This window comes from Balaenoptera musculus, chromosome 14, assembly GCF_009873245.2.
Source record: "Balaenoptera musculus isolate JJ_BM4_2016_0621 chromosome 14, mBalMus1.pri.v3, whole genome shotgun sequence".
In the NCBI taxonomy this organism is placed as follows: Eukaryota; Metazoa; Chordata; class Mammalia; order Artiodactyla; family Balaenopteridae; genus Balaenoptera; species Balaenoptera musculus.
This window is the reverse complement of record NC_045798.1, coordinates 64,519,004-64,539,740: the sequence shown is the minus strand read 5'-3', so window position 1 is coordinate 64,539,740 and position 20,737 is coordinate 64,519,004. Positions and strand designations below refer to the sequence as shown.

The 20,737-nt window shown below is 48.4% G+C and overlaps 1 protein-coding gene across 9 annotated transcripts in view; it reads left to right on the top strand.

The window, feature by feature from the left end:
* ZBTB7C (zinc finger and BTB domain containing 7C) overlaps positions 1 to 20,737 on the top strand; it is a 373,598-nt gene that overhangs the window by 208,629 nt on the left and 144,232 nt on the right. For all 9 annotated transcript variants that reach the window (XM_036823649.1, XM_036823635.1, XM_036823636.1 and 6 more), the window contains one exon: positions 17,021 to 17,082. Coding sequence is in view for 5 of the 9 variants with exons in the window: in XM_036823635.1 (XP_036679530.1) it covers positions 17,021 to 17,082 (62 nt within the window). In the remaining 4 variants the exon portion in view is untranslated. The remainder of the gene's footprint in view (positions 1 to 17,020; positions 17,083 to 20,737) is intronic.

Below are 20,737 nucleotides of genomic sequence, written 5' to 3'. Positions count from 1 at the left end.
CTTGGCCTGTTCTGCTGTGTCTCCATCTGTGCTGGGCCCAGTGGGCAGTGCCGAGGGTGGCAGCCCCGCCCTGCAGGGGGTTCTGAGGAGCCTCTCACCACTGGCCTCTCCCCCAGGGAATAAAACTGTGTCTGCTGCTTTTCAAGTCTGCCCTATAGGGCTCTATAGGGAGCCCACCTACTTTTTGCCCACCCACAGGGCCGCTTGGACCACAGGGCCTTTGTATTTAGATTGCTACCGCATAGAGTCTGAGCCGAGAGGAGGGCAGATGGCTGATGGCAGGTCTGGGCCACACTGTGGGAGCGCGGTGCTTCTGGAAGACTCGATCCTAACGACTCAGTGGATTTTAATATTATTTAGAAGAAAACTGTAACAACACGCTAGCCACTGGCCTCTGGTCTAGGTTTTACACCTAGTGCCTGTGGTATTAGATATTTCATGCCAGCCTGCTTGTGGTTGGCGTGGTGGTGTATCAGTGAGTTTGGTGTTAATAAAGAATCTGTCTCTTTAGGCAGGGGGTAGATTTGCCATCCTTGTCTTGCCCAGGTTCGGCCACACTGGGCCATTTGCCAGGACTACGTTATGTAGAGTGGATCGCAGAATAGGTCCAGGTGGGATTTTCTGACCTGTGGACCTGAAGGATGTTCGCAAAAGAGACCAGGTGGAAGGTGTGGGTGGTTTTGTGTAGCCTGTGCCTGTGATGGGTTCTTTGCTGCTTCTTCATGATCAGTCTGCTCTCTAGAGTCTCTGGGAACATCCCTGTGTCTGCAACGTGGAGGCGTTGCTTGCTGTGGACATCCGAGTACTGTACTCAAGTTGAGCAGGTGAGGAAGCACCTTAAATGGGAGTGGGAGCTGAGGGTTGTTCACAAGAGTGGGTAGAACTTACTAGAAGCTCCTGGCACTGCAGTCAGAGGCAGGGTGAGCAGGGGAAAGGGGCCTGTGGACCCTGAAATGGGCAGTGTGCTACGCTGCCCAGGCAGGGGTGGGCAGTGCGGCCGTGTGTGCCAGGGGCTGTGGAGGGATGCGTGTGCTGCCGTGTATGAGGCAGGATGCAGTCTGCTTCACGGGACTGGAAACTCCACCTAGAGCAGCCCGAAGATCAAGGAGAGACTTCTGGTTAAACATGATGACTTGGCCACATCCATTTATCTCTGTCCCCTTTCTAATCATCCCCCCAACCATGGCACTAAAGGAACTGCCAGAGCCCAATGACACAAGGACAATGAGAACAGGAGAGGAGCTGACAGCAGGTGAAGGATGTCAGCAAAGCTGTGGAAGCCAGAACGTCTGTGGATGGATGGTTACTCATTTAGCAGAGAGATGAAACCCAAAGTGTGGGTAGTGGGAAGAAGCCTCTAGAAGATTCATCCCGCCCCCGCCAACCCTCAAACAGATCAGAAATGGGAGTTTCACATACTTCTGAAGGTGAGGTGAGGAACGGGTCTGAAAACTGGGCAGTTGGTTGAAAATCTGCATAAAGAATCGTTAGACCCCAGATCCCCTCCTGTAACTTCCCCTCTCCACCTTGGTCAAAGACTAGAAGTTTCTTTTCAAAAGGAGATGATTCAGAGAAGTCTGGACTCTAAGACACTGTGTGCAGCTGAGAGCAAGTTTGCACACTGTGCTCAAAACGAGAGAATTTATTTAAAGTTACATCCCGCGCTTCCCTGGTGGCGCAGTGGTTGGGAATCCGCCTGCCAATGCAGGGGACATGGGTTCGTGCCCTGGTCCGGGAAGATCCCACATGCCGCGGAGCGGCTAGGCCCGTGAGCCACAACTACTGAGCCTGCGCGTCTGGACCCTGTGCTCCGCAACGGGAGAGGCCGCGACAGTGAGAGCCCTGCGCACCGCGATGAAGGATGAAGAGTGGCCCCCGCTCGCCGCAACTGGAGAAGGCCTTCACACAGAAATGAATACCCAACACAGCCAAAAACAAATAAATTAATTAATTAATTAAAATTTACATCCCAAGTCATGAGACTTGCAGCTCCTCTCTACTCTGCTCCAAAAACACTGGCAGCCCAGTGTCTGTCCCCCAAGCAGGGTGATTAGAAGTTTCCTTTGCAAGTAAACTGATCCGCCCAAGAGGAAAAGAGTTCTACACATACAATATGTGCGAATGTGTATGTATATGCGCCTATGTATATGTGTATGCATACGTGTATATATATATGTATGTGTTTACCTGTATATGTGTATACACATACATGTGTGCTTGAGTGCATGTGTATGTGCAGGTATGTATACGTATGTTTGTGTGTATATACATACTTACACATACATATATATATGTTTGTGTGTGTATGTGTGTATACATTCCCTCAAAGAAATGACCAGATTTCTACCTAATCCCTCATAGAGAAATCACTGACTTTTTAGTGTCTTGCTGTTAAATATAAATGCTGGTCAAGGGTCACCTGGCATTTGTGAAAAGAAAACCTCCAACATGTGGGATCAAGAGAGAGAGAGAAAACAAATAAACTGGGGAGAAAAAAGGAGCTGAAAGGATGAGAGCCAAGTCTAGGAGCGGAAAGAAACTTCAAAATAACTATAATTAATGTCCTCAGAGAGATAAGAGGAGATAATGCATCCCTAAAATGAGAATGGGGGCTATCAGAAAGGAACATTCAAAGAATAAGGCAGAACTCTAAGAAGTTAAACATATAATAGCAGAAATTTAAAAATCAGTGGAAGATTTGAAAAGTGAGTTGAAGGACTTTTTTAGGTAGTAGGAAAAGAAGACAACAATGTAGGAACTAGGATAGAAAAAAAATTAGGAAATTTAGAAGCTCAGTCCAGGAGGGTCAGCAGTAAGGGTCCCAGAAATAGAGAGCACAGACACCTGAGGAGAAGAGATTATCAGAGAAGTTATAGGAGAAAGTTCTCAGGACTGAAGGACACATGCTTCCAGACTATGTGGAGGAACACAGTGGATGGAACAGACCTACCACAAGGCCCATCCTTGTGGAGTTTCAGGATGTTAAGGACAAAGAGAAGATACATACCACTTTCAGAGAGGAAGAAAGTAGATTGAATACACAAGTTGGAGCACAGAACAGAATTGGGCTTTCCAACAGAGTCCCTGGAAACTAGAAGACACTGGGATAATGCCCCCAGCCTTCCAAGGGAGGGTGGTTTCCACCTTAGCTTTCTATTCACAGCCAAACAGACTACCAAGAGTGAGAGGGAATAAAGTCGGTTCGTATAGGCATGATCTCAAAGGAGGTACCTCCTACACACCTTGTACCAATGAAGCAGGAGAGTGGCGTGTATAGTAGACAAAGTAATGGGCCCCCAAAGATATCTGCAACCTAATGCCCAGAACCTGTGAAAATGTGAGGTTACATAGCAAAAGGGAGTTAAGGTTGCAGGTGGAATGAAAGTTGCTAATCAGCTGACCTTGAGATGGGGAGATGATCCCGGATTATGCCTCTAGGCCCAGTGTAATCACAAGGGTCCTTAGAAGTGAAGGAAGGAGGCAGAGGAGCAGGTGAGAGTGATGCTGTACGGGAGGTCGCTTGTTCTGGAGACGAAGGACGGGGCCGTGAGCCAAGGAATGTGAGCATCCTCTGGAAGCTGAGCGTGGAGATAGCCTCTAGAAGCTCTTCTCCCCTAGAGCCTTCAGAAGGAATGTGACCTTGCCAGCACCTTGATTTTAGTCCAGTGAGACCCATTTCAGAACTGCGAGGTAAATATATTGTGTTGTTTTAAGCCACTTAGTTTGTGGTAATGTGTTACAGCAGCAACGGAAACTAATACAGTGTGGGATCCAGGAAACAAGGGGGTCAGAAGTCCTAGGTGACAACTGTGCAGAAGGCTCAGGTCCAGACTGGAGTTCGAGCACGGGGAGGTCTGCATGCGATCCCTCCTGGAAAAAACCAAAAAGGAACTGACAGATTCCTAATGCACTGAACTGTTTGGGGAGGGATTTTAACAGTTCTGGTAGTCAGTTTGTGTGTAAATAAGTGTTAGGCACATACGGAGCCACTTTTAACGCTAGAGAAAATAAATTATGCAAGAAAGGATATCACGTGGCTCGTCTGTGAGCAGTAGCTGCCCAGTGACAATAGCGTGAACACGGACGATTGATTTAACCAAAATGGTGGCATCACTCTGTTGGGAGGATACAGAGGACAGAAATGTGGGTTTAGAGGAAGTGGGGTTGGGGGCATAGGAAACCTCATCTTCCATTATGGGGCTCTAATAGATAATATCTAAAAGTGGAAGCTCTAGAAATGGTAATATATAGCGTGTGCTATGAACTGAATTGTGTCCCCCCCCTCAGAGTTCAGGTGTTATATCCCTAACCCCGGGCGTCTGTATTTGGAGTAAGGATGTAGCTAAGGTTAAATGATGTCATAAGGCTGGAGCCCTGATTAGCATCCTTATAAGAAGAGACATCAGAGTACTCACTCTAGACTGTGTGAGGACACAGCGAGAAGGTGGTTGTCTGCAAGCCAGGAAGCAGGCTCTCACCAGAAACTAAATTGGCTGGTACCTAGACCTTGGACTTGCTAGCCTCCAGGACTGTGGGAAATACATCTGTGCTGTTTAAGCCACCCCGTCTATCGATATTTTGTTATGACAGCCCTACCTGACTAATATAGCATGTTATTTAGAAATATGCCACTAAAGAACATAAGAAATAGCTAAAAGAGTTGAGAGTGGTTATCTTTGGGAATTGGGACTCAGTGTGGGGAGGTCTGGAGCAGGGACTGCTATTTTTCATTGTTGGGTTTTTATTACTTTTGCTTTTTTCAAGCCATGTGTATGTGTTAATTTTTTTTAAGTAAATCAATTAAAAAATACTAAATGGAATGTATTGGCCTAGGTAAATGTAAAGTTCAGAAACAGGGTGATCTTCAGGAATAGTTTGATGAGGTCTCCAGCTCCATTTCTCTGCAGCTCAGTGCTGTCCTCTGAACTCTTTTATAGTAACATAATGGCTGCAGCAACCCCAGGCCTTGCATGTGCCTTTGACATCTCTGGTAATGGAGCTTCTCCCTAAGAGGTCCCCAGCAAACATCTTATGTGATAGAATTTGTTCCAGTCACCATGGCCAGGGAGCTGAGCTGAGCTGATTGGCTTAAGCCAACCATAACCCAGCCCTGAAACACATCGGCTATGGGGGGGAAAGTGGTAATCTGGGAGGAAATTGGTGTTCTCTTGCCAAGAGGAGGGGGAAAAGAGTGGTGAGTGGCTCAAAAAGAGCAAGTGTCCACTACAAATATGTTCCTCTGGAGAGTATTTTCCTTCTTCTCCTTGTGAGATGTAGGTCCCTGCTAATACTTTTGATTGGTTGGTTGACTGGTTGGTTTGATGGCATTTAAGTTAAATGTTAACTTCTGCTCTGTGTGACCCATGAAATAGGGAAGGCTGGACATAGAGAAAATGACTTGATAAGGGAGGTTAAAAGAGAGAGGGCATCCCATGCCATCAGGGATGTGGGAACATGAAAAATGAGAGACAGGTGAGTGCAAAGCCCTCTTCTTAGGAGAGGTGTGCACAACTGTGATTCAGTGGGACACGATCAAAGATTTCAGGGTAGAGTGATTGAGGGACGACTCCTAGATAGTCCCCTGACTCCACATCTCTCCCAGCCAACCTACCACAGATGCTGGAAATTATGTCATTAGAAACTCTCCTCTGTGTAAGAAATTCCCATGACCATTGGGAGGGGGTACATTTGGCCATTGCCTGTCACTAAAGCAGAAGCTTTAGTTTGCCAAATCCTTCCTGGACAGCTGCAATGGGAGGAGATTTGGGGTGTGGGAGGGGAAGAGGGGAGAAGCATCCAGAGGGGTGGGGCCCACTCAGCACAGGCGTGGAGGTGGGAGAAAGGGAACCAGGTGAGGACCAAGGTGGGGCGGGGCAGCACCAGGTCCTTAGTCCCTGAAGAACTGACCTTAACCTGAGTCCTGATAAGGGGAGCACTAGACGCTCTCTATGCCTCAGTTAACCAGCTTGCCAAACTCACCAGCTCTCTCCATCCCCTCTGACGGATGCCCACAGCTGGAGGAACACGTGGGGCAGGAAGGTGGCTGTCCAAAACGTCCACCATGTCTGCTCCCACCAACTGAGCTGAATGCTTTCTTAGAGGCAGCTGGCTCACTTCCCAAACCTGTTTATGCCAGTGGAACTTGCTATTGTAATTATGAAATTTAATTAAGTATTGTGCAAACCAATTAAATACTATTGCCAAAAAAAAAAAAAAATAGAAGAAGAAAAAATTGTTTCAATGAAAACTCAGGTGAAGCTTTAGAAAGACTCAAAAAAAACTAGTCTGTTTAAAAACATGCCGTTGAGTTAGATGTGAGTGAAACAACTGGGAAAGTTTGGGGAAATATTCACAAAATCAAGGGAGACTTTTGCACTAAGATTATTTTGCAAGTGTATTTAATTTCTCATTCCATTTAAAAAAAAACATAATTAGAAATTGTAGTGTCATATGAATGTGATTTATACCAGAAAGACAGTAGGGACAATTACATCCAGGAGATGTGAAGATAAAGAAAGGTCTTGGCTTTGCATCCAAAGTTTGGTGAATGAATGTACCAACATACAGTAGGTGTTAAAATGTTTCAATTCACTGACTAATCATCTCAGCTAAGAGGGCTTCTACCATAGCTTGTTTGCGGTGGGCTTCAGCTCCTGGACACTCCCTCCGCCTCCACCCCACCCCCGCTCTGAATCACAGGCTGGTATGCAGAGCGAGATTACACTTTGGGGCCACAGATGCTTAGTTGGCTAGGTTTCCCAGAGCTGCAGAATTGGGAGAGGCCGAGGAGAAGCAGGGAAAAAGTTGGGGATGGCTTCAGCCTGGGCCAGTCCCTCTGCTCCCTCCCAGATGTTACCCAGCGACTGGAGCAATAAGTTCTGGTCCAGCCTGCACCGCTCCCCATTCTTCCCCAGACAACAGGGGGCAGGGTGATTCCACACCTAAGACTCAAGCTCAGAAGCAGCTGGCATTTGGGTTCTTTATCTGCCCTCACGGCTGCATCTCCTGCTTCTCTGCACACGTCTACTGCTCCAGCCACACCTGCTCACTCACTGCCCTGATTATGCTAGACCTCACCCACCTCTGCATCTCTGCTAAGAGTGTCCCTTTCTAGACGGTCCTTTGTCCCTACTCTCCATATCCTCCCCATCCTTCAAGGCTCTACTTACTGTCTGCTGCCTCCAGGAAGCCCTCCCTGATTACCCCCTGAGCTTACTGCATGTACCACCCTCCTGCACTTAGTCTTGACTGCCTTCTCATCTTTCCAAGATATGGGGGAGTTTTAGGTGCTGAGGGGAGGTTCTCACCAAGGTTCACTGGACAAACCACACCTTCCCCAAGCCATAAAAATGGAGTTCTTCTTGAGACCCTTTCTGGATTTTATTTCAGACACTCCCACCCAACAATCACCACCCTGCATGATTGCACAAATTTCACCAGTAAAGCTCCTGCAATGGGCATAGAGATTCGGGAATGTTTGTCCTGAAAATCTGATGTGGGAGAATCAATGAACTTCTGAAGGGCTATATAGGACACTGGATTCTGTCCCTGAGTCCCCAGTGCTAGAGGGAAAATTGCAGGAGTTCAGTTCAACTCAGTTATCGCCAAAAACTTTAAATCAGAGACTTCCTGTAAGCAAGGCACTGGGGTGGGGGCAGGGGGCAGGGAGGAGTAGGGATGGGTGGGTCCAAAGATGAATGACACACGATGGCACCTCCCTCCAGAGCTGATGAGCTGGTGGGGGAGATGGCGACGTGCATGAGGAACTAGGATGTGTGATACACAAAATGCAGAGGGAGGTGGAGTACCCAGGCAAACTTCTTACAAGAGGTGAGAGCCGGGGGGATCTGCAGGGAAATGAGAGGGTGAGCCTTGAAGGTGCGCAGGGCAGCCAGGACGGGTTCTATACTTCACACGGGTGCAAAGTAGTGCTTCCAGCGGGCCCTGATATGCCTGGTGGTCTCTCTCAGGATCATTTCTGGGAGGGGAAACTGGGTGATTGAGGCAGACATCTCTTTCCTAAGTCATATGATGGAAGTTCCAGGGAAGAGCTCTGACTGGATTTTCCCAGGCGCCAAAGATTGGGTGACATTGCTGGGGGGACACATCCTGGTTGGCCTGGGGCAGCCACTTTATGACTGAGGTCCCCAGGTAACTATCATCAATTCCCCTTTCACTCTCAAAAGTGTCCTTGTTTGGACAATGAAAGGTAGTATCCACATTGAGGGGAGTGATAGTCTCAGGGAGAGAAGGGGCAGGGGCCACAGGGGACAGCTTCAGAGGCAGCCTTGGCCAGGCGCTCCCCTTCTGCTGTGGGGTCGCCTGTCCCCTTTCCAAACACCCTTTACACCATCCACACTGCCTGGGTCTTACTTGTCATTGTATGTCACTTGCAGATTTGTCTTCCGCATCATTGGGATGCAGAGTAAACAGTGGAGTTTAAAAATAAAAAGCAAAATAAATCCCTTTCCCAGGGGACCAGTTTTTTTTTCTTCCACCTGAGAGGGGGCTGGAAACACCTTTTTCTCTGAGAGAAAGAAAGCCTAGCATTAATGATTCCCATCACGCTGTACACCAGGTGAGCTAGAACTTTCTGGAAAGCAGGTTTAGATAAAGGGAGGAGTGTGAGTGATAGGACTCAGGGCACCAGGAATAGGACAAGGGCAAGACCCACACAGGCAGGAAAAGCCGCCAAGGGGAACCCTGTGGTCACTGAAGGCAGAGCAGGCCTGCCTCCTGTTTTCACCGTCTGGAGCTCCGAATGCCGCCATTGCCAGCCTGACATCAGTCCCTCCGCGGGCTGACGAGGGAGGCACTCCCTCCCAGTGCCCTCTGGTTTCCCCTCCCAAGACGTGCCCACACCAGCCTGAAAATCCCAGCCCCACTAGGCAGCAGAACCAAGCCGGCAACGTCGGCAGCGCCCGTCTCCCCAAACACCATCAGCCAATGAAATCAGGCACAGAGAACCTTCTTGTTACACCCATGAGACCCCCTTCCTCCCCTTGCCCTTGCAGGGGACGAATGCCGCTGCCACTGAGATGCTTTCTCCATGAGCCCTGCAGACATGAAGGCTTTATTATCACACTTTCTTATCTTATGGAAAGAAACCTTTCTTCCCCCAGATTTGAACTGTTATTCAATATTACAACCCCGAATATTCTTTGTCACCCCCTGTGCCCACCCATGTTCTGGTGAGCATTAACCATCCTGTCTCACCAGCCAGAGAGCAGTGGGAAGGACCCCCTCAGTGGCGCCCTCCCCCTTCCTACCCTGGCGGTTCGGGCAGGGGGCAGCTGGGGGCGCGGGGCTCTGGGCAGCCATTACCCTCCCCCTCAGCTCCTCCAGGCCAATATCTGCTGGAGCCCTTGCTCAGATTTGCTCAGCCCAGGAATACTTCCCTGAGGCCAGAGAAAATAAAACATGTGTGACTGAGCAGTTGGGCCGGTGCTGGGCGGCCCGACCAGAGAGATTAGGCCTTTGTTCCCTGGACAGGCTCTTCTGCTCCCCACTCCCAGGCCCAGGCCCCAGCTTTGGCTTTGGCTCTGGGCTCAGCCCTTTCTCCTTCTCAGGCTATTTTAAGATTCTAGGCCAAGGTGACAGAAATTCAGACCTCCAAGGGGCCATCACCCCCAAAGCAATGAAGAGGATTTGGTTGCCTTGGAAGACACTGTTCTCCAGTGACAAACACACACTCTCGTTCTCTCTCTCTCTCCTTCTCTCTCAATCAAAGCAGACCAAACTGGAAACTGGCCTGGTGCCCTGCCGGGCTAAGTGTGATGGCCTGGACCTCAGTTCATGGATTTCCCGAAGACGCCCCAGGTCAGGCCCCGGGGCCGAGGGCCACCCTACTGCTCTTCAGGCTGCTTGGCAATGACCACACACACACACACACATGCACAAACACACACACACACACACACACACACGTCTCTCAGCCTTCCAGTGGGGTAGGGTAGAATGTCCATTCTGCTGGGTGGGGTCTCAGGGCCGAGCAGCACTTCGTGCACGGGTGTGTCTGGGGGCTGGGAGCCCTCTGACATGTGCTCCCAGGGCTGAGAAAGTGGCCTCAGGACCAAACATAAGGTCTCCCCCAGGGTGTGGCGGTGCTGCTGTTCATTCTGTTCAGCAAATACTTTGCTGGGGGGTTAGGGAGGCTTACAGTCAGATTCTTTCCTTTAATGGGTAAATAAAGAGGCATACAAATAATCACTATTTAATTCAATAAATGTTTATTGAGCACCTGCTATATCTGGTGTTGGGGGTGGAAGGAACAGAAAAAGGCTGGGTGGAGCCTGGCTTGCGGGCATGGGCTGGGTCTCTTTTTGACCCCCCTCCGGAAGGCAGTGGCGGTGAGCCTGGCACAGGCCATGTGCTGGGGAAGGATGAGTTATGGCTGAGTCACTGCCCAGTAGCCAGAGGTGTTCCGGTTGCTGGGGTGCACGGCTGCTTGCCTCACCAGCTGGGGCTCGTGCTGGCCTCCCCACTTGGCTTTCCCACACGGTCTCGAACATTTTGGTCGGACGCAGTTGTGCTTCAAGTTGGAAGAATCGTGCTGGTCTCTGGACCTTCCTCTGAGTCCCCAGCTTGGGACCTGGCCGCCCAGCGGAGCTCAGTGATGGCCTGGGTACTAATTGGCCCTGAGTGTTGTGTTTTGGGGGCAGTTGTTTTTTTTAATTAATAGACTATTTTTTAGAGCAATTTTAGGTTTATAGAGAAATTGAGCAGAAAGTACAGAGAATTCCCATAGATCTCCTCTCCTTCCCCTCCCTCCAAGTTTCTCCTATTATTAATATCTTGCATTAGTATGGTACATTTGTTATAATCGATGAACTGATACATTATTTTTTTATTGAAGTATAGTAGATTTACAGCATTGTGTTAGTTTCAGGTATACAGAAAAGTGATTCAGTTATACACACATATATGTATAGATCTATATACTTTTTTTTCAATTCTGTTCCAGTATAGTTTATTACAAGATACTGAATATAGTTCCCTGTGCTATACAGTAAATCCTTGTTGTTTATCTGTTTTATATATGGTAGTGTGCATCTGTTAATCTATTGATACATCATTATTAACTAAAGTCCATAGTTTACATTAGAGTTCATTCTTTGTGTTGTACAGTTTTATGGGTTTTGACAAATGTGTAAAGCCATGTATCTACCATTACAGTATCATACAGAATAGTTTCCCTGCCCTCAAAATCCTCTGTGCTCTGCCTATTCATCCCTCCCTCTCCATCGACCCTTGGCAACCGCTGATCTTCTTTCTATCTCCATAGTTTTGCCTCTTCCAGAAGATCATACAGTTGGAATCATACAGTATGTAACCTTTCCAGATTGGCTTCTTTCACTTAGTAATATACGTGTAAGATTCCTCCATGTCTTCATGACTTGATAGCTCATTTCTTTTTAGCACTGAATAATATTCCATCATGTGGATATTTATTTATTTGTTTACCTGTCCATTCACCTACTGAAGTACCTCTTGGTGGCTTCCATTCTTGGCAATTATGAATAAAGTTGCCATCAACATCTGTGTGCAGGTTTTTGTGCGGACATAGTTTTCAACTCCCTTGGGTAAATACCTAAGTGCGCTTGCTGGACCCTATGGTAAGAGCATGTCTAGTCCCGTAAAGACTAGACGAACACTAGACAAACTGCCTTCCAAAGTGTCTGTGCCATTTTGTGACCTCAGGTTGGTTGATTTTAATATCGGCGGAAAAAGCAAACTGCAACCTACGCAACGCAGCCTCTGAAGGATAGTGGGAAGAGAAGCCACTGCCTCCCTGTCACCACAGACCCTCAGCTGACCCACCCTCAGCAACGGCTCATCACTGCAGGCCTCTCCTCACCACGTGCTGGGCAGCACTTTCCACGGGAGCGCAGTCAACTCTCATTCCTGTGCCGCTCTCGCGAGAACTAGGCGCTGGGGACTTAGCAGTGAGCACGGCTGTCAGCATTCCCCCCATGGAGCTGACCTCCCAGGGAGGCTGGTCTCGCCGCCCTCACCTGAGAACATACAGATGCTGGGCCCTGTGCCAGGTGTCTCCCTCCATGTTCTCATTTCATCCCTGCTTCAACCCTGGGAGGTGGGAGGTCGGTGCCGTTATTCTGCCCGTTTTGCTGGTGAAAATCTAAAGCAGAGAGAGGTTAAGTCATTTGTCCAAGGTCACACGGCTGGTCAATGGCAGGGCCAGTCTGGATCTAAACCACAAGGCATTATGGCCTCCTGCGAGCTGCAAGGCCCTGCAGCAGAGACCATGACCTCACTGTCCCCTGAGGGCACCTGTTATAGCCTCTGCCCCTCCCGCTGAGGCAGAGCCGGTCCCTTCAGTATCATCCCTGGGGGCGCAGGGGTGGGCGTGCGGTGGGGGGAGGCTGTAATCTGCCTGCCACCATCCAGCATCAGACAGCCTCCCTCCTAGCCACTCGTGCTTGCTGACGGCTTCTGTGGGGGCCAAGGTAAGCAGGACACAGCCTGAACCTCCCCTCCCACCACTGTAGGGTGGGTGTGTTCAGGCCCCGGGCTGGGAGTCTGGGACCCACGTTCCAGTTCTGCTTGCCTTTGGTATGACTTGGGGCAAGTCCTCGCTGGACTTGGGTGCCCTGGCTCTAAAGTGAGGGATTTATCGGGTTCCTCCAGCACGGGCATTTAATTTTTTTCCAAAAAGCCATTAGAGACCCTGAAAAGAACAATACCAATTTTGTGTAACATGTTCATTGTAACTGCTATGGCAGTTCCTAGAAGAGAGAGGTTAGTGCAGAATAAAAAAAGAAAGAAAGAAAAAGGTTTCATGAATTTGCGTCAGTTCTCAAGGCAGCGTCTCTACAAAGGCGGCTGATGAGAAGAGGGGTCTTTATCGATGAGCAGAAAGACCACAAGGGGCCAAGGTCACGTGTGCAGCAAGCTCTGACCTGCGCCCAGCCCAGGACCTGCCCCTCTGGGGTTTCCAAGGGCAAACATGGCCTAACCCACAGGCACTGTTTCATTCTGGGCATAGACTTTCACAGTCCCCAAACCATGCTACCCTCTGGCTGGTCCCTTCTGGTTGACGTCATACAGGCTAAATTTTATACGAAACTCACAGACCTCACAGGAACAGCTGGAAAATGTTCTGAGTCCGAGGACTTGGTTTGAGCAGGGATGCTTGAAAGTTGGACGCTTCTGAGAAGGTCACTCAGCTTCTCTGTGCCTCCATCTTCCTGACTATAAACCGTCCTGGAGGGAGTTTGCAGGCAGGAACCACACCTTTTCATGTGTGCATCCCCAGCAGGTAGCAAAGACCCTGGGATTCTGCAGATGCTCACTAAATGGGTTAAATCTATCCCACCTGCCTGACAGGTATGTGGGAAAATATTTTTTTAATTATAAAGCATCACGCAAATGTTAGCTAATATTAACTAATATTAACGCTAATATTAGTTAATATGAGTGTTAGGCTGTTGGTCATACAGTTCCGATTCACAGTTAGTCTTCCTATTGCTACTGAAAGCTAGGAGGAATCAGAGCAAAGGGCATAGGTGTTTGTGGCCACACATTTGCAGACAGATGTGGGCCTCCCACATTCCCGGCGTCTGTACACTCGGGGAGGAGAGAAGAGGGGATGAGGATGGAGAAAGGGAGGGATGTCGGATTGCACAGCCTGGTCAAGAGCCAACTGTTTCTCCCTATGACATCAGGCTGGAGCCAGACCCCTCTGCTCCTTGACCGCTGCTTCCTTCTCTCCTTGGGGAGAACCATGAGCATGGGCCCTGCAGAGGCCTGGCCCTTGACAGATGGCACTGGCTGGTCCTGGAGCCAAGGGCTGGGGAGACGGAGTCTGGGTGATGCCCTTTGGCCCATTTCCAGCCATACCTGGAGATTCAAGAAAACAAGGCATTAGTCTGGAGTGTTCCTTAATGAGAGCAAGTCGGCCAGATTGTTGGGTTTGAGACCCCCCAGGTCAGGGTCTGGGAAGGCACCTGAAATCATTAAGGACCTTTTCCTGGCTGAGGGGCCATGAACTGGAAACTTATCTCTCCAGAGGTGAAGTGGTACCCAACACCTGGGAGGATGGATGGGGTGTGGGGTGGGTAACTATTAGCTTGTAAATTTGCTAACTTCACATTCTCACCTAGAATCATAATTTTATTTACTTACTTTTTAAGTTGAAAGTGACCTTAGCAATCACTCCCTCAACTTGCAGATGAGAAGACTGAGGCTCAGAGAGGGAAAGAGGCTTGTCCAGAGCTCCTGTCGACTCCCCTTGTCTCGCAAGCCTGGATTTTTTTTTACCTTTTTTTTTCCTTATAACATTATTTTTTGAGGCTTAGAGCATGTTCCAAGAAAAATATTAGGACACTGAAAAAAATTATCCATGCTATTCATTCACTGTCAACTCGGGGAAGCTGTTGGCTCTAATGACCTTTCCAAATTAATAAAATCTGTAAATGCTCAATTGTTTACTGCACACATTGAGTTACACCTCTAAATGGCTGGAGGGACTTGCACGCCCGCCTGGAATATTTAGCTCGAGGGCTCTGCAGCCAGCAGACATGCTATGTAGCCCAGGCAGGGAAGCTGTGGCCGGATTTCCTGACAAAGGAGGCAAGGCCTGTTGTCCTTCCCAGAGCCTCCAGGGGACAGCCCACGGCGTGCTCAGAGCCCGTGGCAGACAAAAAATGTTAGTGACAATCTCTGTCCAAAGCTCCTTTCAGAGATTTGGGGGGAGAGACAAACCTTGCTGACCTGAGTATAGAATAGTTCCCAAGCAAGTGCTTGATTGCTGCTGTGTGACGTTCGGAGAAAGCAGAGGTGGGAGGTTCTGGAAGGCTTGTTGGAGGAGGTGGAATTTGATGTAAATCCACTAGAAAGGGTAGGATTAGGTCAGGTGGAGGCCACAGGAAAGGGCTTTCTAGTCAGGGAGCAAGGATGAGAATGAGCCCACGTGCCTCGGGGAGGAAGCAGGCACGGGGCATGGGGGTTGGGACTCCTGGGTGGAAGGAGGTCCCACTCTGGGGGGTGATGGTATTTGGACTCCAGGAAGTGGTCACAAGAAGATCCTGTTCCTTATGCTCAGACACCTCCATCTGTGCCTACATTGCACGAACACCGTGTTTACAAGCCATGGGTTCCCTGGCCCAGGGTCACACTGCCTAGTTGGCCCTTGAGTCCTGGTGACAGTCTCCCTGTCCGAGCTTGTGAACAGCACAGGCTATTTTGACTTCCAAGATGAAGTGGACAAAAGTCTTGTAGAGAAACGCTGTGTATGTTGTACTGTTACTGCAGGAGGATTTTTTTTAAATTATGGTAAAGTATACATAACATAACATTTACCATGTTAACCATTTTTAAGTGTACAGGTTAGTGGCATTAAGTATATTCATGTTGTTGCACAACCATTGCCACCATCCATCTCTAGAACTTTTTCATCTTCCCAAAATTAAACATGAACTCCCCATTCCCCTCCCTCTCCCCAGCTCCCGGTAACCTCTCTATTCTACTTTCTGTCTCTATGAATCTGACTACCCTAGATACCCATGTAAGTGGAATCATACAGCATTTGTCCTTTTGTGGCTGGCTTATTTCACTTAGCATAACGTCCTCAAGTTCATCCATCTTGTAGGATATGTCAGAATCTCCTTCCTTTTTAAGGCTGAATAACATCCCATCACGTGCATAGACCACATTTTGTTTACCCTTTCATCCCGTGGACACTTGGGTTGCTCCCATCTCCCGCCTACTGTGAGTAACGCTGCTATGAACATGGGTGTGAGAATATCTGTTTAAGTCCCTTGCAGGACGATTTCGAGCTTTTAAAAAAAAAGTGCTTCAGGCTTTCAAATTGTCAGGGGTGATCAACTGGCCCTCGCTGCTATCACTCCACGAGGAGCAGATTGCCAGCTTGCTGCTCCCCGCGTGTGAAGACTTTCCTGCCTTGCGCAGAGCTCTTCATTACCCTCTGCCAGGGACACAGATTGAAGGCTGGACTCTGTGTGCACATGGCCTTTCCCCACGCCACACTAAGCTGCTTCAGTCTGCGTGCTAGCCAATGTCAAGGCCTCTCTGCCTTCACTTCTTATCCTGAAACACATCAGTCATGTTGAATTTGTCCCTCGCTGAGGTAGCAAGTGCTTTGCACTCTTGCTTGGTAGGTTCTTTCTCTTACCTTCTAAAATGTATTTAGCCACGATTGTAAAAGCCAAGGGAAATCACTCAGGCACAGTTCTCCCTTCTCGTCCTGTATCCTCACCACCCCCACCCCCTCCAAAAGTCTCCATACGCTGCTGAAGAACTAAAGGGCATCCTGTCTTGAAGCATCACTACCTCTGGGCATTAATTGGCTCTACAGATCCCAAACTCACCTAAAATACATTAAAGTGATGGCGTGCTCAGGCAGAAAGGCAGGAGAACTCACAGTTCAGGTTGACATTGTCATTAACTCAAGTCTTTGGTGTCAACTCCCTCCCGCACCGAATGTCCTGCCTGGCCTTACAGTCAACCTCCGAAATGCATTTTCTGGCCTTTGTTGGTTTGTGTCAGCTCTTGAACATTATTTAAATGTAGTTTGGGGCCCATGCATGCAATTACCATTGTGTTATTATTCAGAACCAGATTGTTAAGATTCAGGCAGCTGTACAAGGAGATGCCCTGCGCTGTGAGGTCCAATTTAGGAGGGCCTTCTGAGCTGGCGCGCGGGGTTGCTAGGCAACCCCATGCTACAGAAGAGGAGGCCTCACTCCGGAGTGGGAAGAAGCCCAGCGCCTTCAGGGAATTGGAGGCAGTGGTCAATCTGAGACTGGCATGGCGCCGGCGAGGGGGAGGGAGGCGACATGGGCTGAACCCATGGCCGCAGGAGGGGGGATCTTGTCAGGGACGCCCCCCCAACTAGCACACGTTGTTCCTGGGAGGGGAGAGTGCCGCTGGGAGTGAGAATGCAGAGAAGGTGCAGAAGCCAGAGGTCGGCCACGAAACAGCTGAAGGATACCCAGAGCAGATGCTAATATGTTTCTCCATCCCTTTCTTCTCTTTGCAGGAAATGAGCAGGTTTGCCGGAAAACTGCTGGCCTGAAATTTAAGAAGAAGGCATCGTTGCTTGTGAGTCTGAATTTTGCTTTCTTAGGTCTGCGGTTTGACAATGTTCCTGGGAAGTGGGTGGGTTTCCCTGTTTGGGGCAGGGAGCATGACCTTGATGGAGTCGGGCTTTCGGTTCTTCTGGAAGGTGCCTCTGGCTGGGTGGGGCTGGACCCAGGGATGTAAGGCTGTGAAGGTGCATGGTTTGAACCCTGGCTCTGCCCTCTGAGTGGAGGGTGCACCCACTGGCTCATGAAAGAGAGTCGCTCCCTTGTGGTTGATTGGTGTGCGAGGAAAGCAGGACTCCTCTGGTATGAGGATGATGTGCACTTTTTTTTTAACCCTGGGGCCACAGACAGTTTGTACAATTCCAGGTTTGCTGCTAGGGTGACCTTATTTAGAACAGTAAATTCTCATATAGGCCATTTAACAGTGTGTTAAACTAAGAGCAGTCATATGAACCAATCCATTACTCAGTCTGAGAATATTATTAATTCACCAGGCACCTGGCACTACAAAAGAAGCAGCAGGTTCAGGCTCTGTTTTGGAGGAGCTGTCGGTCCAGTGTGGGAAGAGACGACATCTGCACATGAGACCATGAAAGAACTTTATGAGAGGGCATACATCCTGCTCTGGCCCGTATTGCACAGGCAGAAATGCTGGTGATGAGAGTGGTTAGGGGAGGCTTCCTGGGGAAAGAGAGACATGAGCTGGGCTGATGGAGGAGGGAGGCTGTTCCAGGGGGAAGAGAACAAGGCACAGGTGCCAGGATGGGAACACCCAGTGGCTCACGTGGAGGATGTCATAGACATGGGTCTAATGAGGGAGGGGAGGAAACACTGGTGACACTGGGCAGGGCCAGGTGGTACAGGGCTTGAAATGGCTTCATGAATTCCACAAAGAATCACGATGGAGTAAAGTGTCCCTCATCTATGTAAGTAAAATTAAGTTTCTGCCAGTTTATGACTCATTATGTGAAAATGGCCGTATGGATTTTGCAACAAGTTTGAGGTTGTATTTGAGATGAATATATACACTGGATAGATTACAGGAAATTCACATTGGGCATACTCCTTGTATCTCAGTGAGAGAAAGGGAGGGAGAGACAGGGAGAGATACAGCCTTCTCCAGACAGCTGCAACTAAGGATCATGAGATCAGTGATGGGGACATACTCTAAGCTCCAGGTGGACAGTCACCAGGACAGTGCTCCCCATGTCCACTTGCTTTTCCCTGGAGCTGCTTTTCACACAGGGAGCTCTAGGTACTATGCCCAGGATGAGGAGCAGCTGGGGTGTATTTATTTAACAAAGGTTAATTAATTACTTGTTCCAAGCAAGCAGGAGAAGCTTGCTTGTTCTAAATGTCAAGAACAACATCCAGTATTTACGTAGCCTTGCCAGTTTGCAGCACGCTTGACAGTACTGCCTCATCTGAGCCTCACAAAGCCTCCGTCAGGTAGTGCCATTTTGCAGATGAGGAAACTGAAGCTCGGAGTAGTTAAATATTTTGTTTGAGTTTGCTCAGCTGGTAGAGCTGATGTTCACGCTGAGTTTCCACTGCACGTCACTGGATGTCTGATTATGGAGCAGGCCTTCTGGGTCTGCCCCGGCCTCCTGCTCATTCGTCCTGGGGAAGGAGAGTGCTGTGCGGTCCCACCGGGTCTGGCTATGGGAACTCTGTTGTGGATGGTCACCGTTTTGCTGTGCACCCTTTCATGGGATATATGATATCAGACTGGTGGTTTTGACTGGGCAGGAAAATGGTTATGGTTCTGTCCTCAAAGACAAAGGCTCATGTGTGCTTCTATCACCAGGGACAATCCTCTGGAAAGATGCAGGAGGGCTGCATTTGGAGCCATTGGTGACTGACTTAGGTTGGGTTCCCTAGAAGCAGAGCCTGAGACAAGGATTCAGGTGCACATGATGTAGCAAAAGAGAGCATTAGGGAAAGCTTGTAAGGGAGAGGGAAGCAGGGTCAGGAAGGAGGAGCTGAGCAAAGATGTGTCAAGGCAAGTCTCTCCTTGGCTGGGTGTCCAGCAGGAAAAAGGGTCTGAGTGGGGCACTGGTCACATTCAGTACCCTGCCATGAGCATCACTGCTGTGAAGACAGCCAAATGTAGTTTTCACCTAACCTGGCAGTAATTTTCATTGCATTTTAAGAGTACAGGCATTAAAATAGAAATCAATGGTGTCAAAGTCTGTCTTCACTGAAGTAACTATGTGCTTTTTAAAAGTATAATTTTATTCTTAATAGGTAATACAGCTCCATGGCCCTACATGCAAAAGTACCAAAAAGTATACTGTGAAAAATCTCCTTCCCACCTCTGTCCCCAAGCAGTCCAGCTCCTCCCCTGGTGACAACCAATATTACCCAGATTTGGGGTTACTTGCCGATGATAGTCTACACATATCGACAATGGTGTGGTTTAGATTTCAAAGTTTTGGTGAGTCTGATTGCAGTACGGTAAGACACCACCTACTTGGTCCTCAAGAATCAGTAAGACTGGGTCTATTCCAGAATGGGTTGAGCTGAAATGTACCTTTTATTCGGAGAGAGAGCAGTTCACCAAGTCAGCTCTCAGTGGAATGTTCAAAAGGCATAAAACCTTTATAAACATTTCCAAACTCCTTAGAGTTACTATATAAACAATTGATATAAGAATTGCAAATTATTATTATTTCCTCATTAAAGCAAATCACCTATAAAAGAGCTTGAGATGCTGTGCTACAGTCCTTGAAATTTCCAAATATTTTAAATAATTTAAAATTTCACGAAATTCACTAATTCAAATCATTGCCGTCTCACTGCATTTATCATCTAATGTCATTTGCGTATCGTTCGATAGCTCACTGAAATGTGTATTGTTTCCAAAGTGTGTTTAGATCTACTGCAGTGTCAGCACCTTGTGAATTCTCGTTGTGGTTTCCTTTTATGAAATGACTTCACTGTGTAATTTGGAGATACTTTCTCAACATAGGAGCTGGTCAGCGATGGCGTGGGCTCCTTTGTTGGTGAGCTCCCTGTCCTAGGAGGTGTTGAAAGAGCAGTCTGTCAGCAAAGTTACGAAGGGAGTCTACCGTACGTGACGGGCAGGTTTAGAAGACTTTTAAGTTGTTGTCATAGCTGCGTCTGGTTTATGTGGCTTCGTTATCATTATTACCTTTATAGGCCATTTACCTCGCTTGAAATGCAGGCTATCGGGCTCACACTGCACACTTATCTTCCAAATTTTGGTTCCACAGGTTTTGTCTAATGCCTATAAATGTCCAAGTAGAACTTATTTTGTCATCTCATAGACCTGGCGTGTATGTTTTCCTCTTTTCCGCTCTCCATCGTGTTTACACTCTCTCTCGGGTCGCAAGAAAACCCTCTAACTTGTGCGTGACCTGTTCAAGCCCCAAGACAGATCTTGCTGGCACACCCACGAGGCAATAAAAAAAACCTCATTTCCGTCCAAGAAATAGAATCATTATCTTGATTGAAATAATATCTTTCCTCAACCTGCAGCCAGATAAAGGATCAAATTGGTGGAGTTTCCTTATCACTGCACAGAGTTTGCAGGGCCCAGAATAATGGCCTGTGAGCTGCTGCTGGGGCGATTTCTATAAGGCAGAGCCCGCATCTCCTGGGCTGATTTGTCTTATATGATGTCTGGCACCATGTAAAATAATTCCATT